At 43.3% G+C, this 16,291-nt stretch overlaps 1 protein-coding gene across 7 annotated transcripts; it reads left to right on the forward strand.

Annotated features, from left to right (window-relative positions):
• The first annotated feature begins 185 nt into the window (after positions 1–185).
• NHLRC1 (NHL repeat containing E3 ubiquitin protein ligase 1) lies at positions 186–15,004 on the forward strand. 7 transcript variants are annotated; one of them, XR_010605771.1, is made up of 5 exons: positions 186–1,129; positions 1,831–1,943; positions 3,938–4,098; positions 4,236–4,373; positions 11,081–15,004. XR_010605771.1 is itself a non-coding variant. In XM_065628572.1 (1 exon), the coding sequence occupies exon 1, from the start codon at positions 217–219 to the stop codon at positions 1,378–1,380; it is 1,164 nt and encodes a 387-aa protein (XP_065484644.1). In that variant the 5' UTR covers positions 186–216; the 3' UTR covers positions 1,381–1,918. The 7 variants fall into 7 exon arrangements, 1 of the variants encoding a protein (XP_065484644.1); XR_010605772.1 differs by having other exon boundaries at positions 4,288–4,373; XR_010605773.1 differs by lacking the exon at positions 11,081–15,004 and adding an exon at positions 9,638–9,845.
• Positions 15,005–16,291: the final 1,287 nt, after the last annotated feature.

Consider the following 16,291-nt stretch of genomic DNA (forward strand, 5'->3'; position numbering starts at 1 on the left):
CCAGAGGTCCCTTGCAACCCCAACCATTCTGTGAAGAGTAGAAGCTGTGGGGTTTTCCCGAGTGTTGCAGGCCGGGCTGACACAGGGAAGGATGCAGCCAGCGGGTCAGCGCCAGCTGCAATTTTCGAAAGAACCGGGGGGGGGCGGCCCGCCAGCCGCGCCGCTCCGCCCCCGGGCCGCCTCGGCCGGCGCCGGCCCCGCCTCACCGCGGCGGGGATGGCGGCGGAGGACGAGGCGGAGCTGAGCCTGCTGGAGTGCCGGGTGTGCTTCGAGCGGTACGGCCCCGGCGGGGAGCGGCGGCCGCGGAACCTGCCCTGCGGGCACGTCCTCTGCCGGGGCTGCGTGGGCGCCCTGAGCGGCCCCGAGCGCCGGCGGGTGGAGTGTCCCTTCTGCCGGCGGGCCTGCGGCTCCGCCGAGACCAGCGACTGCCTCCCGCTGCTGCAGCTGCTGGAGGTCCTGGGCCCCGCCGGCGGCAGCGTCCCCTCGGCCTTGGGGAGGAGCGGCGGCGGAGAGGCGGCCGGGCCGGGCCCCGCGGGCCTGGGGTTCCGGCTGTCGCTGGGAGGCTGGGGGTCGCTGGTCAACCCCACCGGGGTGGCTGCCTGCAGGAGGTCGGGGCGCCTGGTAGTGGCACACGACGGCAAGAAGAGGATCCACGTCTTTGGGCCGAGTGGAACCTGCCTGCAGCGGTTCGGAGAACGGGGGGACGCGGGCAACGACATCAAGTACCCGCTTGATGTGACGGTGACGTCGGACGGGCACGTGGTGGTCACCGACGGCGGGGACCGCGCCGTGAAGGCCTTTGATTTTGATGGAAGGGGGGTCCTGGCTGTCCGGGAAGGTTTCAGTTTGCCTTGGGGCTTGGATGCCACCCCCGAGGGCGAAGTGATCCTGACCGACTCGGAGGCAGGAGCTCTGTACCGCCTGACGGCCGACTTCAAGAACGGGAAATTAAAGAAGTGTCAGATGATCCGGTCTCAGCTCACCAGCCCCAGAGGGGTTGCAGTCTCCCAGACCCTGGGTGCTGTCGTGGTGATAGAGCACCTGAAAGCTCAAGGACCGAACAGCAGCAGCACCCGAGTGAAGATATTCAGTGCAGAGATGGATCTTGTTGGCCAGATGGACAGCTTCGGTCTGAACCTCGTTTTCCCCTCCAAAATATATACTACGGCTGTGGCTTTTGACAAAGAGGGTCATGTTATAGTAACAGATGTCTGTAGCCAGGCTGTAATATGCTTAGGGAAACCTGAGGAGTTTCCCATCTTTAATCCTCTAATTAGTCACGGGCTTTCATATCCTGTAGGACTGACTTATACGGCAAACAACTCCCTCGTCGTTTTAGACAGTGGTGATCATTCAATAAAAATTTATAGCTCCACCTGAATGGGTTTAGGTGCTCACTGCTATAGGTACAAGCTGCTTTTGGCCATAAAGCAAGCAAAGTCCTGGTGTTGGTAGGCATCTAGGGAGGAGGCGTTTTCTGGGCTTTAAGTGGAATTGCCATCTTTGGCCAACGCACTGTGCTTCCTGCAAAACTTATATTGAGTCTTTTGCCTATCTGCAAGAGAAGACCTGGCTGTTGCAGGCTGTAGCCAACAATTAATCAAAAAAATAATTTGGCGTTTTAAAACTATTTCATTCCTTGACAAGCAAATGTTGTTGGCACTTTTTGATGAGTAATAACAATGACATTTGGAATAGAGTAATCAAAGACTGGCACCTGGGAGAGGAAGTGATGCATCGTTTGTTTAGCTTTCCCAGCTCATAGTTTTCATTATTGTTCATTAAGCATAGATACGCTCATTAGAGTGACAGAGTGGTTTCTGTTTCCAGGATTTCTGCAGGAGAAAGGAGGCTGGCTTGACAAAACCATAGGAGAAACAGAAGCTTCAGTTCAAGGTCACCCGAATCCAGCTACGATCATTGCAATGGAGCAGCTACCACTGGTTAGTGAGTTAATGTGAAGTGAGTCAGTGCTCAAAGCCTATTTTTTTCCATACTGGAGAAATGCACTTCTGGGAGCGCTCTTCTTTGTACTAGTTTATTCCCACCTTTATTAGAGTTATACTGGAGCTCTTGGTCTTCCTGTATAATGCACAAGTCTGTGTCTTCATCTAGAGATAACTTGGTGTGTGGTTACTGGTGTGGGCAGCTTTCCCTCAAAGCCCCTGAAGTGTTTCTGTTCAGACCACAAATACTTCTGCAAATATAAAATGGAGTTGGCTGTCCTGCTAATGCAGCTGCGCTTGGGAGGTTTCCAGTACCGCCTTTCTCTGTTTAGTCATTAATATGGTACTTTTGCACCTCAAAATCCAACATTTAACTGAAAATTGAAATGTTGGTGAGAAGTAGTAGAGAAAGGGGGACATAAGCCTCATTTTTTCCTGGCTTCCAACTGAGGTTTTGTTGGTTGTGAATACACAGCAGGTTTACTCCAGTTTGTATTTCCTTGGAAATAGTTTCACTGTGGACACGAGTTCTGTTGCCTTATTGCACCGTGGAAATTAAGGTATATCTGAATAATTTTGAGAAGGATTTAACACCTCCACTAGAAGTCACTGCTGCATTTTTAGGCTTTTACCTGCTCCTTAAGTGATTACTTAGGAGGTTCAGCATTAAAAGGAAATTAGATGTAAATGTTCTCTGAAGTAGGGATGAGTAGGTTAAAATGGCATAAAACTTTCGGGGTAATTTCTTTCGTTCAGATCTGAAATAATGAATATTTGAAATTCACAGGCAATCTTTCTGTCAGTAATTTTTTAATCTGGCTTTTCGTCTCACTTTAGGGCATTTAATAACTGCATGTACTGCTGCACCAGTAAATACTTACTGTACACTGGAGCAGTTTAGCCCTCTAATTCAGATGATGTTTTAATCTGTCTTATGCTAATATTTACATAAACAAAACAAATCTATTAAATGCAGCTATTTGTAAAGGTTAATTGAACAATGACCTGCCAATAAAGTGTGATTTGCTTACTCCTATATTGAATAATTTAGTGAAAACTCTTCTTATCTTTTTATCATGGGTTTCTCTGTTACAATCCAGTAACTCTATTGCACTTGCCCTACAGATGCTTTCTTTTTTTCATTTGGAGATATCCTGCTAAAGTTGTTGTAGGGTCATTTGTTGCTATTGAAAACCATATGGACCTGCACATTTGGTCTTTTCGAGCCTTCTCTACTGCCAGGCCACACAGGAAGTGCCTTTGGTGGTACCGGAGATACCCCTTGGCTATTCTGCAGCAGGAGGTGTATTACCCTGAGCAGGAGCCCTCTTGAGGGGTCGGGGGGGAAATTGACTCAGGGAAGCAGCCCCCTGGATTATATACTCTCCTCTAGATGCGAAGAAGGCATTGGTCTTTAGGGATATAAAAACAGTTAGATAACAGTTCCTTTGGGGAACTGTTGTGTTTCAAAACACATGCAATACCATGGATGCTGGATTGATACAGAATTAATAGTTTATCGCAATGGCACTTATGGGACCTGGACCTTTCCTCTGAGCTGTGAGCTTTCATCTCCTCAAACCTTCGTGTGCACCAGGAGCTTGTTTTTCCTACTGAGCTCATGGATGGGCAAATTTCCGAGCCCCTGCTGCCATGTAGGCAACTTTCCAGCAGCTGAAATGCTGATTTCTAAATATATGACTTGTGCTGTTTTAAAATCCACAAAAACTCCCACTGTTGCCCATTCTGCTCCTGTCTCCTTTGGTATATGACTAGAAATCACTCTTGGTGTTTGGGTTTGTAAGCAAAATAAACTTCGTGCCTTTATTCTACCTAGTTTCCTTTGCGCTGTCTCTTGCAGTCTCTGCTTTACTGACCAACTGAAGGCAAATGTAGATTTTTTCTATGAATGATATAGCTGTTTTCCTTTTGCTATAAAGGTTGGTGCATCAAAGAAATCATTGCATTCTGTCTTAATTCATTTGATGCAGGTGCCTAAATTGAGAAGCCTTAAAGAACTGTATAAAACCATGTATTAAAAATTCTGAGTTCTTCAGCATATAAGAGAGAATGCAGCAGTAAACCTGAAACCTTTATTGGGTCACACAAGAGAATTTAAGAGATAATGGGAGAGAGATCCACCAATACGCAGGTAACAAACTAAAAAGCTTTTGACGTTTTTGCTTACACTTGTCTTTTCCTTTATGCATATATGCACATTTCCCCTATAGCTACTGTAGTTATCTGTTGCCTTCAGGATGATACCTTAATACCATCTGCTTTTCAAAGGCCCACGAGACACATACTGCATCTGTTCATCTGCAAATCTGTTGCAATTTAGTCACAGATCTCAACAGAACAAACCCTCGGGTTCTGAGAGTGGGATGGCAATGGATGAAGGGCCCATACTTGAAGAGGTATCATTAGGTAGGTGATGTTTTTGGGATCTGGGGGTGCTCAAAATGGGGACGGCTAGTTGCATGCTTACCCTTGGGAAAAAGCACTGGCAATTTCATCTCGAATGTAATGTGGGACTAGTCACTCCAGTGATAATTACCATTGTATTTATTTAGAAAAAAGAACCTAAACTAAACTTTGCATAACCCTCTGCACCTCCTGCTTTAACAACTTGGATTTAAACCAAACAAATATAATGGACAATATTTCCCTAATGTAATCTCTTCAGCCCCTACTTTATGTTATGTCTGTTTTGCACACACACACTGTAATTCATATTTGGTTTATTTTTAAACACTGATCTTAGGTTGCTATCCTAGCATATAAATATACCAGGTTATGTTTACAGTGTTTAGGAATACGGGAGGCAGGGGAGTTTCAGAAATGTGTATTGAAATTGTGTCCCATCACATATGTATTCTTTTGTTTTGCTTGTGAACAAAATAATTTTAGAAATATATATAATATGATCAATTTTTCAGATTGGTGAATAAAAAGAATAAAGAAATACGGGGGGAAAAGGGTAAAAATTACTAAATTTTGGCGGTTGTCCTTTTGACCATCTGTCTGTTCCCTCCAGCCACATTGCTGTGCATGTCAGTTTGATGTTTATATTTTTACAAAGCACAGACATAACACCCTCATAGCATTTTTTTTAACATGGACTGATTTCAGGTGAAGAGGGGACCTCCTGTAATGTCCAGCCCCCAGAACACTGAGAGTTTTATACAGCAGGGTCTATCAAAATTATGGCCTTGAATACAGGCAACCTTTCCTTTCTGCAAAGGTTGACAGAGGTAAATAAGGAGCTTTCTCTCCACATGGGTTATGGTGCTGTTGTACCCTGCACAAGAGGAATTTGCCTTCATTTCTTTCTCTTCGATGTTTGGGGTTTTTTTCTGACTCTTCTCAGAGACCCATCCGTATAGTTTACGAGTCACCTGTGAGACACAGCTTACCTCCACAGGACTATAATATAACGAAAGCAAAAGTGTACAGATTTTGCAAAATGAGTTCTAAACCTCACACTTCATTCAGACATCTTGGGAGAAGTGACACATTGTTTGGAAAGCAGCAAGTGCCCAAGGCCTAGCCTCAGTGGAGACAGTTTAAATTCACTGATAGTAGTATTTTCTCCCCTTGTTACCTTCAGTTCCCCTATAAGTACACCACAAGCCTCTATATAGAATCCACTGTCCTAGTCTAGAAAAGTAGGGTGGGAAATGCCTTTTGTAACCTTCTTGTCAGACCTATCATCCCATTTCTTGATCAGCCTTGTCCATCCCCAGCCCCAGCAATTGCTCTTTGAGTCACCGGCTCGTCTGATGCAGCAGGCTCTCTTGGTTTGGCCAGCTGTGTCCAAAAGTGCTTCCATCTGAACGGAGGATCTTCCAGGTGGAATGTAGAGCCCCCAGCAACATGGGGGCTTTTTCCTGACCTTGTCTACTTTGTTTAACTTGATGAGAAGGCTGCAGAGCCAGCAGGAAGGCAGAGACGAGGCTCTGGAAACAAAGTAGGGATTACCATCGGAAATAAGCACATAGAGAGTTCCAAATTGCCAAAAGAGTTCGAAGTTAATCACGTCACATATGCAGTCACTGACTGGAAAGAGGAACAGGCCAGGCAGACCTGAAATACAGTATTGGTCCGCCTGTCCATGCAATGCTCAGCCATTGCCAGGCAGAAGGTTGGCTCAGCCCCACTGGAGATAAACTGAGAACATGAACTGTCTACTTGATTCCTCTTCAGCAAACCCTTTCTGCTACTGAATGTTATGAGGAATTATCACTACCTGCATATAAAAATCCCAAATGTGCAGAACATGGAAATCTTTAAACTTGAAATGCATTAAACCAAAGAGCCACCCAGCATCTTTCCCTTTGCCATGTGGTGCTGTGGGTCATACATCAGTCCAAGGGGGAGGAATATTTACCATTCTGTCTTCACCGAACTGGGCGTTGACCGTGCCTCCGTTCTACATTACATTTCCAACTTCATTATCTCAACTAAATGTGCTAATAATAGCATGTTTATGTTTGATTTTGTTACCTAACCATACAGGCTTTCTCTAGAGTGCTTCTGTAGTATGACCTGTCTGATTCTCCTGGACAGCTTCAAAGCTATCTAACACTGGACAGGCCCTCAGACAATGCAGCGCACTTATGCCTTTTTCTCACCACTGCTTTCCAAGAGATTTGCAGATATTTTTTAACTTGACGCTCCAGCCTCTCTTTGAGGCAAACATAATATAAACGTGCTGGCCTTGCAGCTGCAGGCAGGAGAGCTGACAATCAAGAGAAGCCTTTGGCAGACTTAAGACTAGATCTCAGACTTCCCATTACACGGTTGGTGCCTTAATAAAGCAGGGAGCGTCTGTGTTTAATTATCCTCTTGTCTGGGAGTTGCCTTCCTGATTTTGGAATAAGTTTTAACATTTTCCTTATGACCTTGTTGTTACTAATTCCTTTGGTGTGTCCTACAAACCATGGAAATTAATACTTTTCTAAACCACAGTGTATTCCTAGATAATTGCTTCCAGTGTGCTCCATGAAGGTGCGTGGTTTCAGAGTTTTGAAATGCTCTGGAAGGAGATGTACTGCTGTGAAGCCTCACTGCAGTGATCAAGTTGCTTATTTCAAGTAGAGGATAGAAAGGAGGAGAAGAGATCGGCTCTGAAAAGGAGAAAAAAATAATGAAAGGTGCCTGTGGCTTAAGCAGGGAGCGAACTCCACCAAGTCAGAGCACAGAGCACTCCCATGCATTCTTAAGAGGTGAAGCATTTCAGCCTGGAAAATGGACAAGACGATAAGGGCCGTTGCCTCTTGATTAGTATTGACCTCTGGCAGGGGAATAACCTACATTTGAACAGATTTCCCGGCCACAATTAGGCACTTTTCATATGGTAATTCTTAGGAGAGCTATCTATTACTTTCAGCTCTGTATTTGTAGCAAAAATCTGTGGGAAATGAAGATTTGGAGCAAACTAAGCATTTTAGGGAAGTATGCTCCCTATAATTTAATAAATACATATATAGCATTTTTCTAAAGATCCCTCTTGATGTAGGCATTTTTTGTTCTTTGTTCATAGGTTAGAACTATATGGGCAGTGATTTGAGGTGAGAACAAATCCTGCTTTCATTGAATATGTTGGTTTTTTAAATCAGCAAAATATTGCTAGACAGAAGATTCTGTAAACCATTTAAAATATTCTAAATATAGTTATATGCTTCATAATGAATAAAGGCTAGGCAATTTTAAGCAGGATATAGTATTAGAGAGATAAAATTATAGCTGGGAAAATGAAAGAATTTATTTTGAGAAAACTGTGAAGATGTAAAATAAGGGGAAAAAGATAAGATGTCCTTTATGAAAGCCTGCTTTTAAAACTGCTAATACAAAGAAGATGATCTTGAAAGAATGATCACACCTACATTTTCACAGGAAGTAACTCATTTACTGTTCTTTGTTCCAAATATAAATAGATAAAAGATAAAACCTGAAGGAAAGTATTAATGCTCACCCAGCATGATTTCCTGAATAATATGGACTATGGAATTTAACCAGTATCAAATCAGTATTCAGTAACTACTGACCTGTATTGAAAGTAAGAAACAGAGAACAATTGTATCTTTTACTGTCGCAGACTAAGGAGCTAATGTGAGAAGAAATGTAAAGTCATTAAAGATATGCTTTATAAGAAATCTGTCAAAAAGAGTCAGATTAAGTATTAAAAATGTATAATTTTCATATGAAAAGGATGTGCCTGGCTCCTTTATTTGTCATTGTCCTTAATTAGGTAGGAAACAGGGCTCTTCAGTGAGTTCTGCACCAACTTCCACTCAATTTACAGCATGATATTATGGAGCCAGAAGTATTTCAAATATATGTATTAGTCTTTTTCTATTCTCATTATTCCTTAAAGTGACTTGTTTGAGTTGAGGCTTGCTCTGTCATGAATAGTTTATCTGTGCAGTCATGAGTACTGCAAATGGAATTGTCCACATAAATAAACGCTGCAGGACTGGGCTTGAAGTCCAGGAGATTCAGGCTAGTGCAGAGGTTTGCCCTGAAGGAGCCTTTGCAACAGCCTTTATTATGACAATTTCTGGGAATGCTGCTTTGTTTTCTTTTTACGTGCTGAAAGCCCTGTAGATGTTTAGAATACATTATAACTAATTATGACTTCCAACATCAGAAATCTTTTGTAGAACAAACTTAATGTAATGGTGTAGCTTGTCTTATTTATTCCTTTATAACATACTGAACACTTGCCTGGTTCCTAACAGTCCATCAGACTAAGTGGATCGGTACCACACCCCGTTTTTGGGACGTGCGGTTGCTTCAGTAACCGGCAATCTGGGGCAAGACTCACTCTGGACTGGCATCAGCGGAGACCTTATACCTGAACTGCTCTTGCAGATCCTAAAGAGGAGGTTATTTGTCTTAGCCAACAGGTTAGGAAAGTTACAGCATTTTCACTGTCGTAGAGATGACACTGGAGATTCTAGGTCCCAAGAAGACTATGTGAAAGGATTTCTAAGGTTGCAGGGTAGCTAGCCACTTTTTGTTTGATTTCAGATGGAGGAATGCCAGCCTTTTTAAAGACCAGGTGAAAAGAGCACTGTTTTTTCCCTAGTATGGCAAAGCGGCATTGAAGTTGTCCCAGGCCTAGGATTAGAACTATGGGTCTATTTATCATTTATTTTGTGATGTTCATAAAGCTGTTTGGTATTTGGATGGTGTTATCATTAAAATGCAGCTGATATTATTCTTCCCATATTTCCATTGTGTCAGTGTTAATGAGATAAAAACCAAAACCAGCCTCTTAGAAAAAGTATACCTTGAAAGCAGAAGTAAATCTTGTTTTTCTTGTATCTCTCTCACTGGAGAAATAAAACCATGAATTATTTTCAAACATCTGTATTGAGTGAGGGACTTTCAGCCTTTTGCTTGTGTTAAACTTGAATCTCAAATCAATTTTCTTGACAATAAGCCTAAATTTTTATTTCTGAAATTCAACCATGTCGTTCCTATTTGTGCCTTTTGCAAAACCCTCACCCACTCTTCCCAGTTGGTTGTTTAGTCCATTCCAGAACTGTATTTCTCATTACTAGTTGTTCAGTCAAACTGTGTAGTATGTCTGTGTTCACACCATTTTGATTTCCGAAGAAAGATTAATTCCCCTAGGGGTTCTGTCCGTGTTTTAGTTTTGCCATGTTTCTTTTCTTAAACAGCCTTTCATCTTTCATCTTTTAATCTGTGAGATTAAAAGGAGGAAACCTTGGATCACAATATGAATGATGGGAAAGGACTTAAGTCCTTCAGGGAATGTTTTTGGGAGACAGGTGTGCAAGCTTTTTTACAGCAGAGAAAAAGGGTGAAGGAGTGTACAATTTAAACTGTGTGTGGACTAACAGTTTTAGGAACCCTCGTACCCCGGTTCCCACCATGCATCTCCATTTGTAATAGTGACTGGGAAACACTACATCAGAAGTCACTGATTTGCAAGTCACTGGCTTCTTCTGTGCTTCTCTGCAATAGCAGCAGACTGGTCCCAGCGATCCAGAGGTCTCCAGTATTGGATTTTGTAGCTGACTCCTATTACTGGTCTGAGTTTCCCACCACATGCTGGTGTAGACAAACTACAAGAAGCTTGGAAGCCTGCACAGGCTGTCTGTTCCTGTAAGTGTTTCACCTGTGAAGAGCAAGCCTCTTTGCCCTGAATCAAAGAGGATGAAATTTGAAGTGACATGGCAACAAAGGACACCCAGTGGTTGCACTATTTGACAGTCTTCAATCTGAAAATGAGAGTATGATCTACTGCTGATAATTTTTTTGTTGTTGATAGGAGATGATTATATTTCGTATGTTTGCATCATGCTGGGGAGAACTGGGAGGAGGAGTGATTGGGTGTTTTGTTTTCTAAATAAAAGATCTCAAGTCTTGTTATGCAGCTTAATTAGCACCTTCAGCACTTGTTTCCACCTTACACGCAAACTGATGAAACCTGTTGAACTTCATGTGAATCTTCCTGTTGACTTCAACAGACAGCAGACAGATCCAAGATCTGTGCTGAGCTGACCTCCATACGATTTAAGAAATGCAATTCCCCCTTCTCTCTCAAGGCTTTGCCTCACTCATCTTCCTCACATCCTGACCTCCCAATGCATACTGTTCTTCTTTCTGATCTATTTCAAGCAAGAGCTTCTTTTCTTCTCCAAACTTTAGAACAGGGGTGTCAGACTCGTTTTCACCGGGGGCCACATCAGCCTGGCGGTTGCCTTCAAAGGGCCAAATGTAATTTTAGGACTGTATAAATGTAATTACTCCTGCTTTAGAAAGATAACGCACGTTTGGCTGGAGTACATATTTGCAGGCATCAGTAAAAAGTAATTGCGTAAGGAGAAATTTTGGCTTGGCCAGCATGGTTACTAGCTCAGCTTACTTAGTAAGCAAGCTTGGTGGATGCACTCCTCCCTCCCCACCCTTCTTGTCTTCCCAAGGGCAGAGCCCAGGTTCCAAGTTTCACACAGGGTAGCCAGCAAAGTTCAGCTTCTCTCTGAAAGCAGAAAATAAACCAACAAGGGGACTGTGACTGGGTGCAAAAGGGTTTTTAAGAATGCTGCACGTCTGTTCCAAGAGGCTGCTGCCACTAACCAGCCTCTTTATATTTACAGCTTTCCCATTCATCCCTACCGAGAAAAAAAGCACACCTCTGAAAACAGAGCCTGAGCATTGCTGTATGTCAGACAGACTGCGTGTAGTATCCGGTTGCTGACTGAAGAGACTTGGAGGCTGCAGACTCGCTTTTTCTACCCGTGGTACGGCACACACCTGCACTTAGCAAATGCATAATAATTAGTGATGCTCTGGACAGTGTTCCTGCGCTGGCTCCCTGCTCACAAGTGCCCTTAGTCTCAATTTGGGACTCACAAGAGAACCACAGGGATGTGCTGGAATGACACTCGCATACCAGACATTCCTTTTCATAAAGATGAAGAGGGGCAAGAGCTTTCTGGGTAAGGGAAATAATGGGAGGGTTGTCCTTTTCTTCAGTTCACTGGGGCCTGCCTGCTGATTTAAATTGTAAATAACATTACAGACTAGCTGTGGCAGTTTGTTGTTTCTTAGGAGAAGCATCTGATTTCTACTAATATATAGCAGGAAAAGAGAAGAAAAAAATGAAAAAAATGATATATCTCTACTAATTTAACATCAATCCCTTTTCATAATTCAATAGTTATATTAACCACAGGTAGGTGATGTCAATTCCTTTGGGACCCTGTGCTCTTACTTTTTTAACAGTACAAAACTGATTCCTTTCCCTTCCCTTGCCACTACCATAAACTATTATAACCATGATGTTTAAAGACTGTATAGGAGCATGTGTCTGGTAGGGTCGGCAGGACAGGTTCCCTGCTGTCATGGCTTCTAATACAATCAAGCTCACTCTTAAAATTAGCTAGGTTTAGTCCTCTGGTCTTCTGTGTAGGAGGCTGTTCACTCCTCTGGGGGTAGAAGTCAACTTATTTCCAGCCTGAGCGTGTTCCAAGACAGAATCACAGAGGAGCTGAGGTTGGCAGGGACATCTGGAGGTCACCTGGTCCAACTCCCCTGCTCAAGCTGGGTCACCTAGAACGGGTTGTCCAGGACCATGTCCAGACAGCTTTTGAATATCTCCAAGGAGAGAGAATCCACAGCCTCTCTGGGCAACCTGTGCCAGTGCTCAGTCACCCTTACAGTGAAAAAGTGTTTCCTGAAGTTCAGAGGGAACTTCCCATGTTTCAGTTTGTACCCATTACCTCTCGTCCTGTCAGTGGACACCACTGAAAAGGAGCCTGGCTACAGATTCTTTGGACCCTCCCTTCAGGTTTTTTATACAGATTGGTAAGATCTCCCCTGAGCCTTCTCTCCTCTGGGCTGAACAGCCTCAGCTCTCTCAGCCTTTCTTCATAGGAGAGATGCTCTAGTCCTTTAACCATCTTTGTGGCCCTGCACTGGTCTCATTCCTGTAAGTCCATCTCTGTCTTCTGCTGGGCAGCCCAGAACTGAACCCAGCACTCCAGATGGGGCCTCACCAGTGCTGAGCACAGAGGAAGGATCCCCTCCCTTGACTGCTGGCAGCTGTCCGTCCAACGCAGCCCAGAATAAAAGGGCTGCATGAAAGACAGTTTACGCCCCTTTGTTCTTGCGCTAGTGTTTTCCTTGAACTTGAGTAGCACCATGCTTTTAACTGGCCTGAAAGGAAGCATAAACAGCCAAATCTCCTCTCAGTCTTCATTTTGCCAGACTAAACAAACTGAACTTTCCTAGTCTGCTGTTGTTTGATAATATTCCCCACTCCCCAGTCCTCCCAGTAACCATTTTGTGGGTCTGTTCCAGTTTGAACTCCTCTTCCCTAAATACTGTACTGAGTTTTCCTGGTGGAGTCTCAACAATGCTTTTTAAAATGTCACCCATACCTCCTCTTTCACTGCAGGAAATAATTCAAGTATAACAGTCCCAACTACATATGTTTTTGTTATGGTATCACTTGGTTGTGAATCCGGGCTGAATATCCACAGCCCTGCTCTCCCCAGTATAAACAAATTTAGGAAGGTATTTGAGTCGGGGGTAGGGTGTTTCCTGAGTTGAAAAAGGGAAGGCATACACATAATTAACATCAATAGCAACAAAAATGTAAACAAACCCATCTACCCATTCTTCCCCTGACAGCTAAGGAATTTGAGCTGCATAGCACCCAGCTAGCTGTTGGAGGACAGAACTACTGCCCATGTCCGAGGTTAGGATTGCAGGGATGTTAAATTCCCTGCCATAAAGCAAATGCCTCCTGAGATGACAGAGAGGTTCACTTTGGATCCAGTAAAAACTTCAATCAGACTTCCAGAGTGTAGGGAAATGTATCTGAGCAATATAAAGAATTATTCTTGCTACTTTTTTCTCCTTTTTTTGCTTCTCATCAGTTTCTTGGCTATAGGTGCATTAATCTGCATCTAAGCTCATTTATTTCTATTAATATGACTTTTCATTTGTAGGTAGCAATGACCATTAAAGTTCCCACAGTAATTTGAAACTATTTTTTCCTGCTAAATGATAGGAGATGGGGAAGAGAGCTCCCTGCCCCTTGTTCTTCAGTAAGTGGTCATGTAGTTAATGGTCATGTAGTTAAAAGTAGTTGAAACTGAGCAGCTCCTCCCACAGATGGGTTAGTCTCATCCACTGAGCTGAATATTGAGATGGAGTTTCTCAAAGACTATAACAATATTGTATCAGAGGCAGGGAGGAAACGTCTGATCTGATCAGTGAAATTGCATTTGATATTATGGTTGGACTCAATCTTAAAGGTCTTTTCCAACCTAAATGATTGATATGATTGATTCTATGATTCTGGTTTTTTTCCCCCTACAGCAAGGAATATTTCAGCTTGATGGAGATGTAACAGCACCTGCCTCGGGGACATTAGCTGTAATTATTCACCTCTGATCCCAGAGTGTGATCTACTCTGAGACACCCAGGATGGGTGTGGAGGCAGAGGTAGGGTCCTAGCAGGGGTTAGGACCCCATCCAGGTAAAGCCAAACAGGTCGTTTAAAACATCGGTAAATTAGCCTGTAAGAACAGAGTCAGTCCATTCAGCACTGGAAGAGCCTGTAAGCCAAGTCTGTTCAGAGCTTAGGTAGGTTTAAACTGCAGGGCCTGTTAAAAGCAATATACTGTGCAGGAATCTAAATATGCAACAGTCAGCCACCTCATGTAGCTTTGAGCAGCATCTCTCAGGCAGGATAATGTTTAGGTGCATATATTCTGCATTTATTCCTAACATTGGCAATTAAAATGACTTCTTGCTGAGTGTCAGAAGAATATCTGTCACTACGGCCCCTTTCTGGGCCCAGAATGTTGCCATAAATATGCTGGACATAGAAGATGATCTTCATGCCTCCAGTGCTGCTTAAGAGACAGTCAAAACAGATCTCTGATAAGACAGAGGTGTCAAACATCCAGCCTGACTAATGTCCAGCTTGAATTTGGAGCAAAAAGGAAATGGAAAAGCAGCCTGAAAACCTAGCTGAGAGTGCTGGGTAAAATCCTGCCCTCATGTACTTCGTTGTGAATTCAACGTACCTGTCTGGTCAGGTTACTTGCAAAGCCTAGTGATGTGTGGGAGACAGAAATTTGGTTCTCAGTGTACAATTATGGGCAGGCACTTGCTTCCCTAGCTGCTTGCTAAATGTCTGTGTTTTAGTCAATGAACAATAAAAGTTCATGTGCATAGCATGACACTCATTTGTGCCCTTTCACAAATATAAGGTTGTATTTTATCCCACCCCTCCAATATGAATATTTCTCCCTTCTAGAATGTCCAGGCCTCCTTCTAAATGCTATTTTAAAAAACCCCAAATCATTATTCATTCTTCTTTTTCACCAACATCAGTGGAAGGTTAATCAATTACTTTGTTAGAGCTATGATTTCTTCCTATGCTTTTTCCTAATGAAAGTGTAATATATTAGACTATTAACCTTAAAAATATCTGTTGGTTTCAGTATATATTGTTTGTGCATTTTACCTCTTCTTTTTTCAGAATGGATGATGCTGTAATGTGTTTGGGTTGAAAATAAAGGTTTGTCTTCTCTGTGAATTTTAATTTTAAAAAATGCTTAGTAAAAATTTGGAAGCACAAAACCCCCTTAATTTTGGTCACTCTTACATGCCTTGGGTTAAATTTGGTACTGAAAACCTTCATCGTAAGCATCTTTTGGACTTTGGGTGCTGTAAAACCAAACACTTTGTCTTTCTTTTGACATTTTCAACACTGAAAGAAAAACACTACTCTGCCTCCCGTGCTTTCTGTGCTGCCAGCTCCTCCTCTTCAGCTCCTGTGACATGAGATGAAGTTAGACGTGTCAGTGACAGTGTGCACCAGTCAGGCACAGCAAGATATGCGCTGGGGATGCTGCTGACAAGATGCACATCCTTGCATATTTGTCCCTGCCCTTCACTGAAGAAAGGAGGTCAGTGGAACACTCTGCCCTACTGGCGGGGCTTCAGGCATTGACTCTGGGTGCACAGCATCGCTGCCCTTTTTCCATGTCATGAAGTAGAGCAATTGAGCCTCCTGCTCAGAATATATGCGAAGACAGGGGCATGCCTTCATGTCAAGTCACATTATCTGTCTTGTGCCTTGGGAAGATAGGGAGCAGCTGGAACTTCCCACTGGAATAAAGTAAGGAGTGATATTTTCTTTATGCTCTTTGCATAAAGCGAATATGCAACTGTGGTCGATGAACAAATGTATGGAAATGCTGAAAGAGAAGAAACAAAAATTAAACAGATGGAAAGTGAGAGACAAAGATTCAATCCTGGCTCTGGTAATGCTGCAAAATTCCTCTTGACTGCAGTGGTGCAGAACCAGAACAAAATAGGGGTTGGAGGAAAGCAAGGACAGGAAAAGAAAATCAGGGAAGGACGGCTTCAAATGATTTTGTCCCCGTTGTTCCCATCCCTACTCCCCTCACCTGCCATCAGTCTCCACTTTCTCCAGCTCTCATCTTTTTTCACTGCCAAAGCAGTAAGCTGTCATTTCTCATCTGGTATCTCACATCTATCCATCCATCCATCCATCTATCCATCCATCCATCCGTCTGTCCGTCCGTCAGCATGTCTGGGATAGCTGGCAGATAATGCTGATGGGTGAATGACCCATAAGTATCCCCTGCCAGTTCCCCCAGGGCATGTAAACTGATCAAATTAACAAATGCTGACAGGTGAGAGACATTCATCCATGGTTGTTACGGGTAGCAAAGACAGAGATGTAAAGGGTTCCATATGGTAGCTGTATTCAATGCGGAGATACAATGCCAGAAGAGAAACATCCCATTGGCCTGAATTGC

The sequence above is a fragment of the Caloenas nicobarica genome, chromosome 2, assembly GCF_036013445.1.
Source record: "Caloenas nicobarica isolate bCalNic1 chromosome 2, bCalNic1.hap1, whole genome shotgun sequence".
NCBI classification, from domain to species: domain Eukaryota; kingdom Metazoa; phylum Chordata; class Aves; order Columbiformes; family Columbidae; genus Caloenas; species Caloenas nicobarica.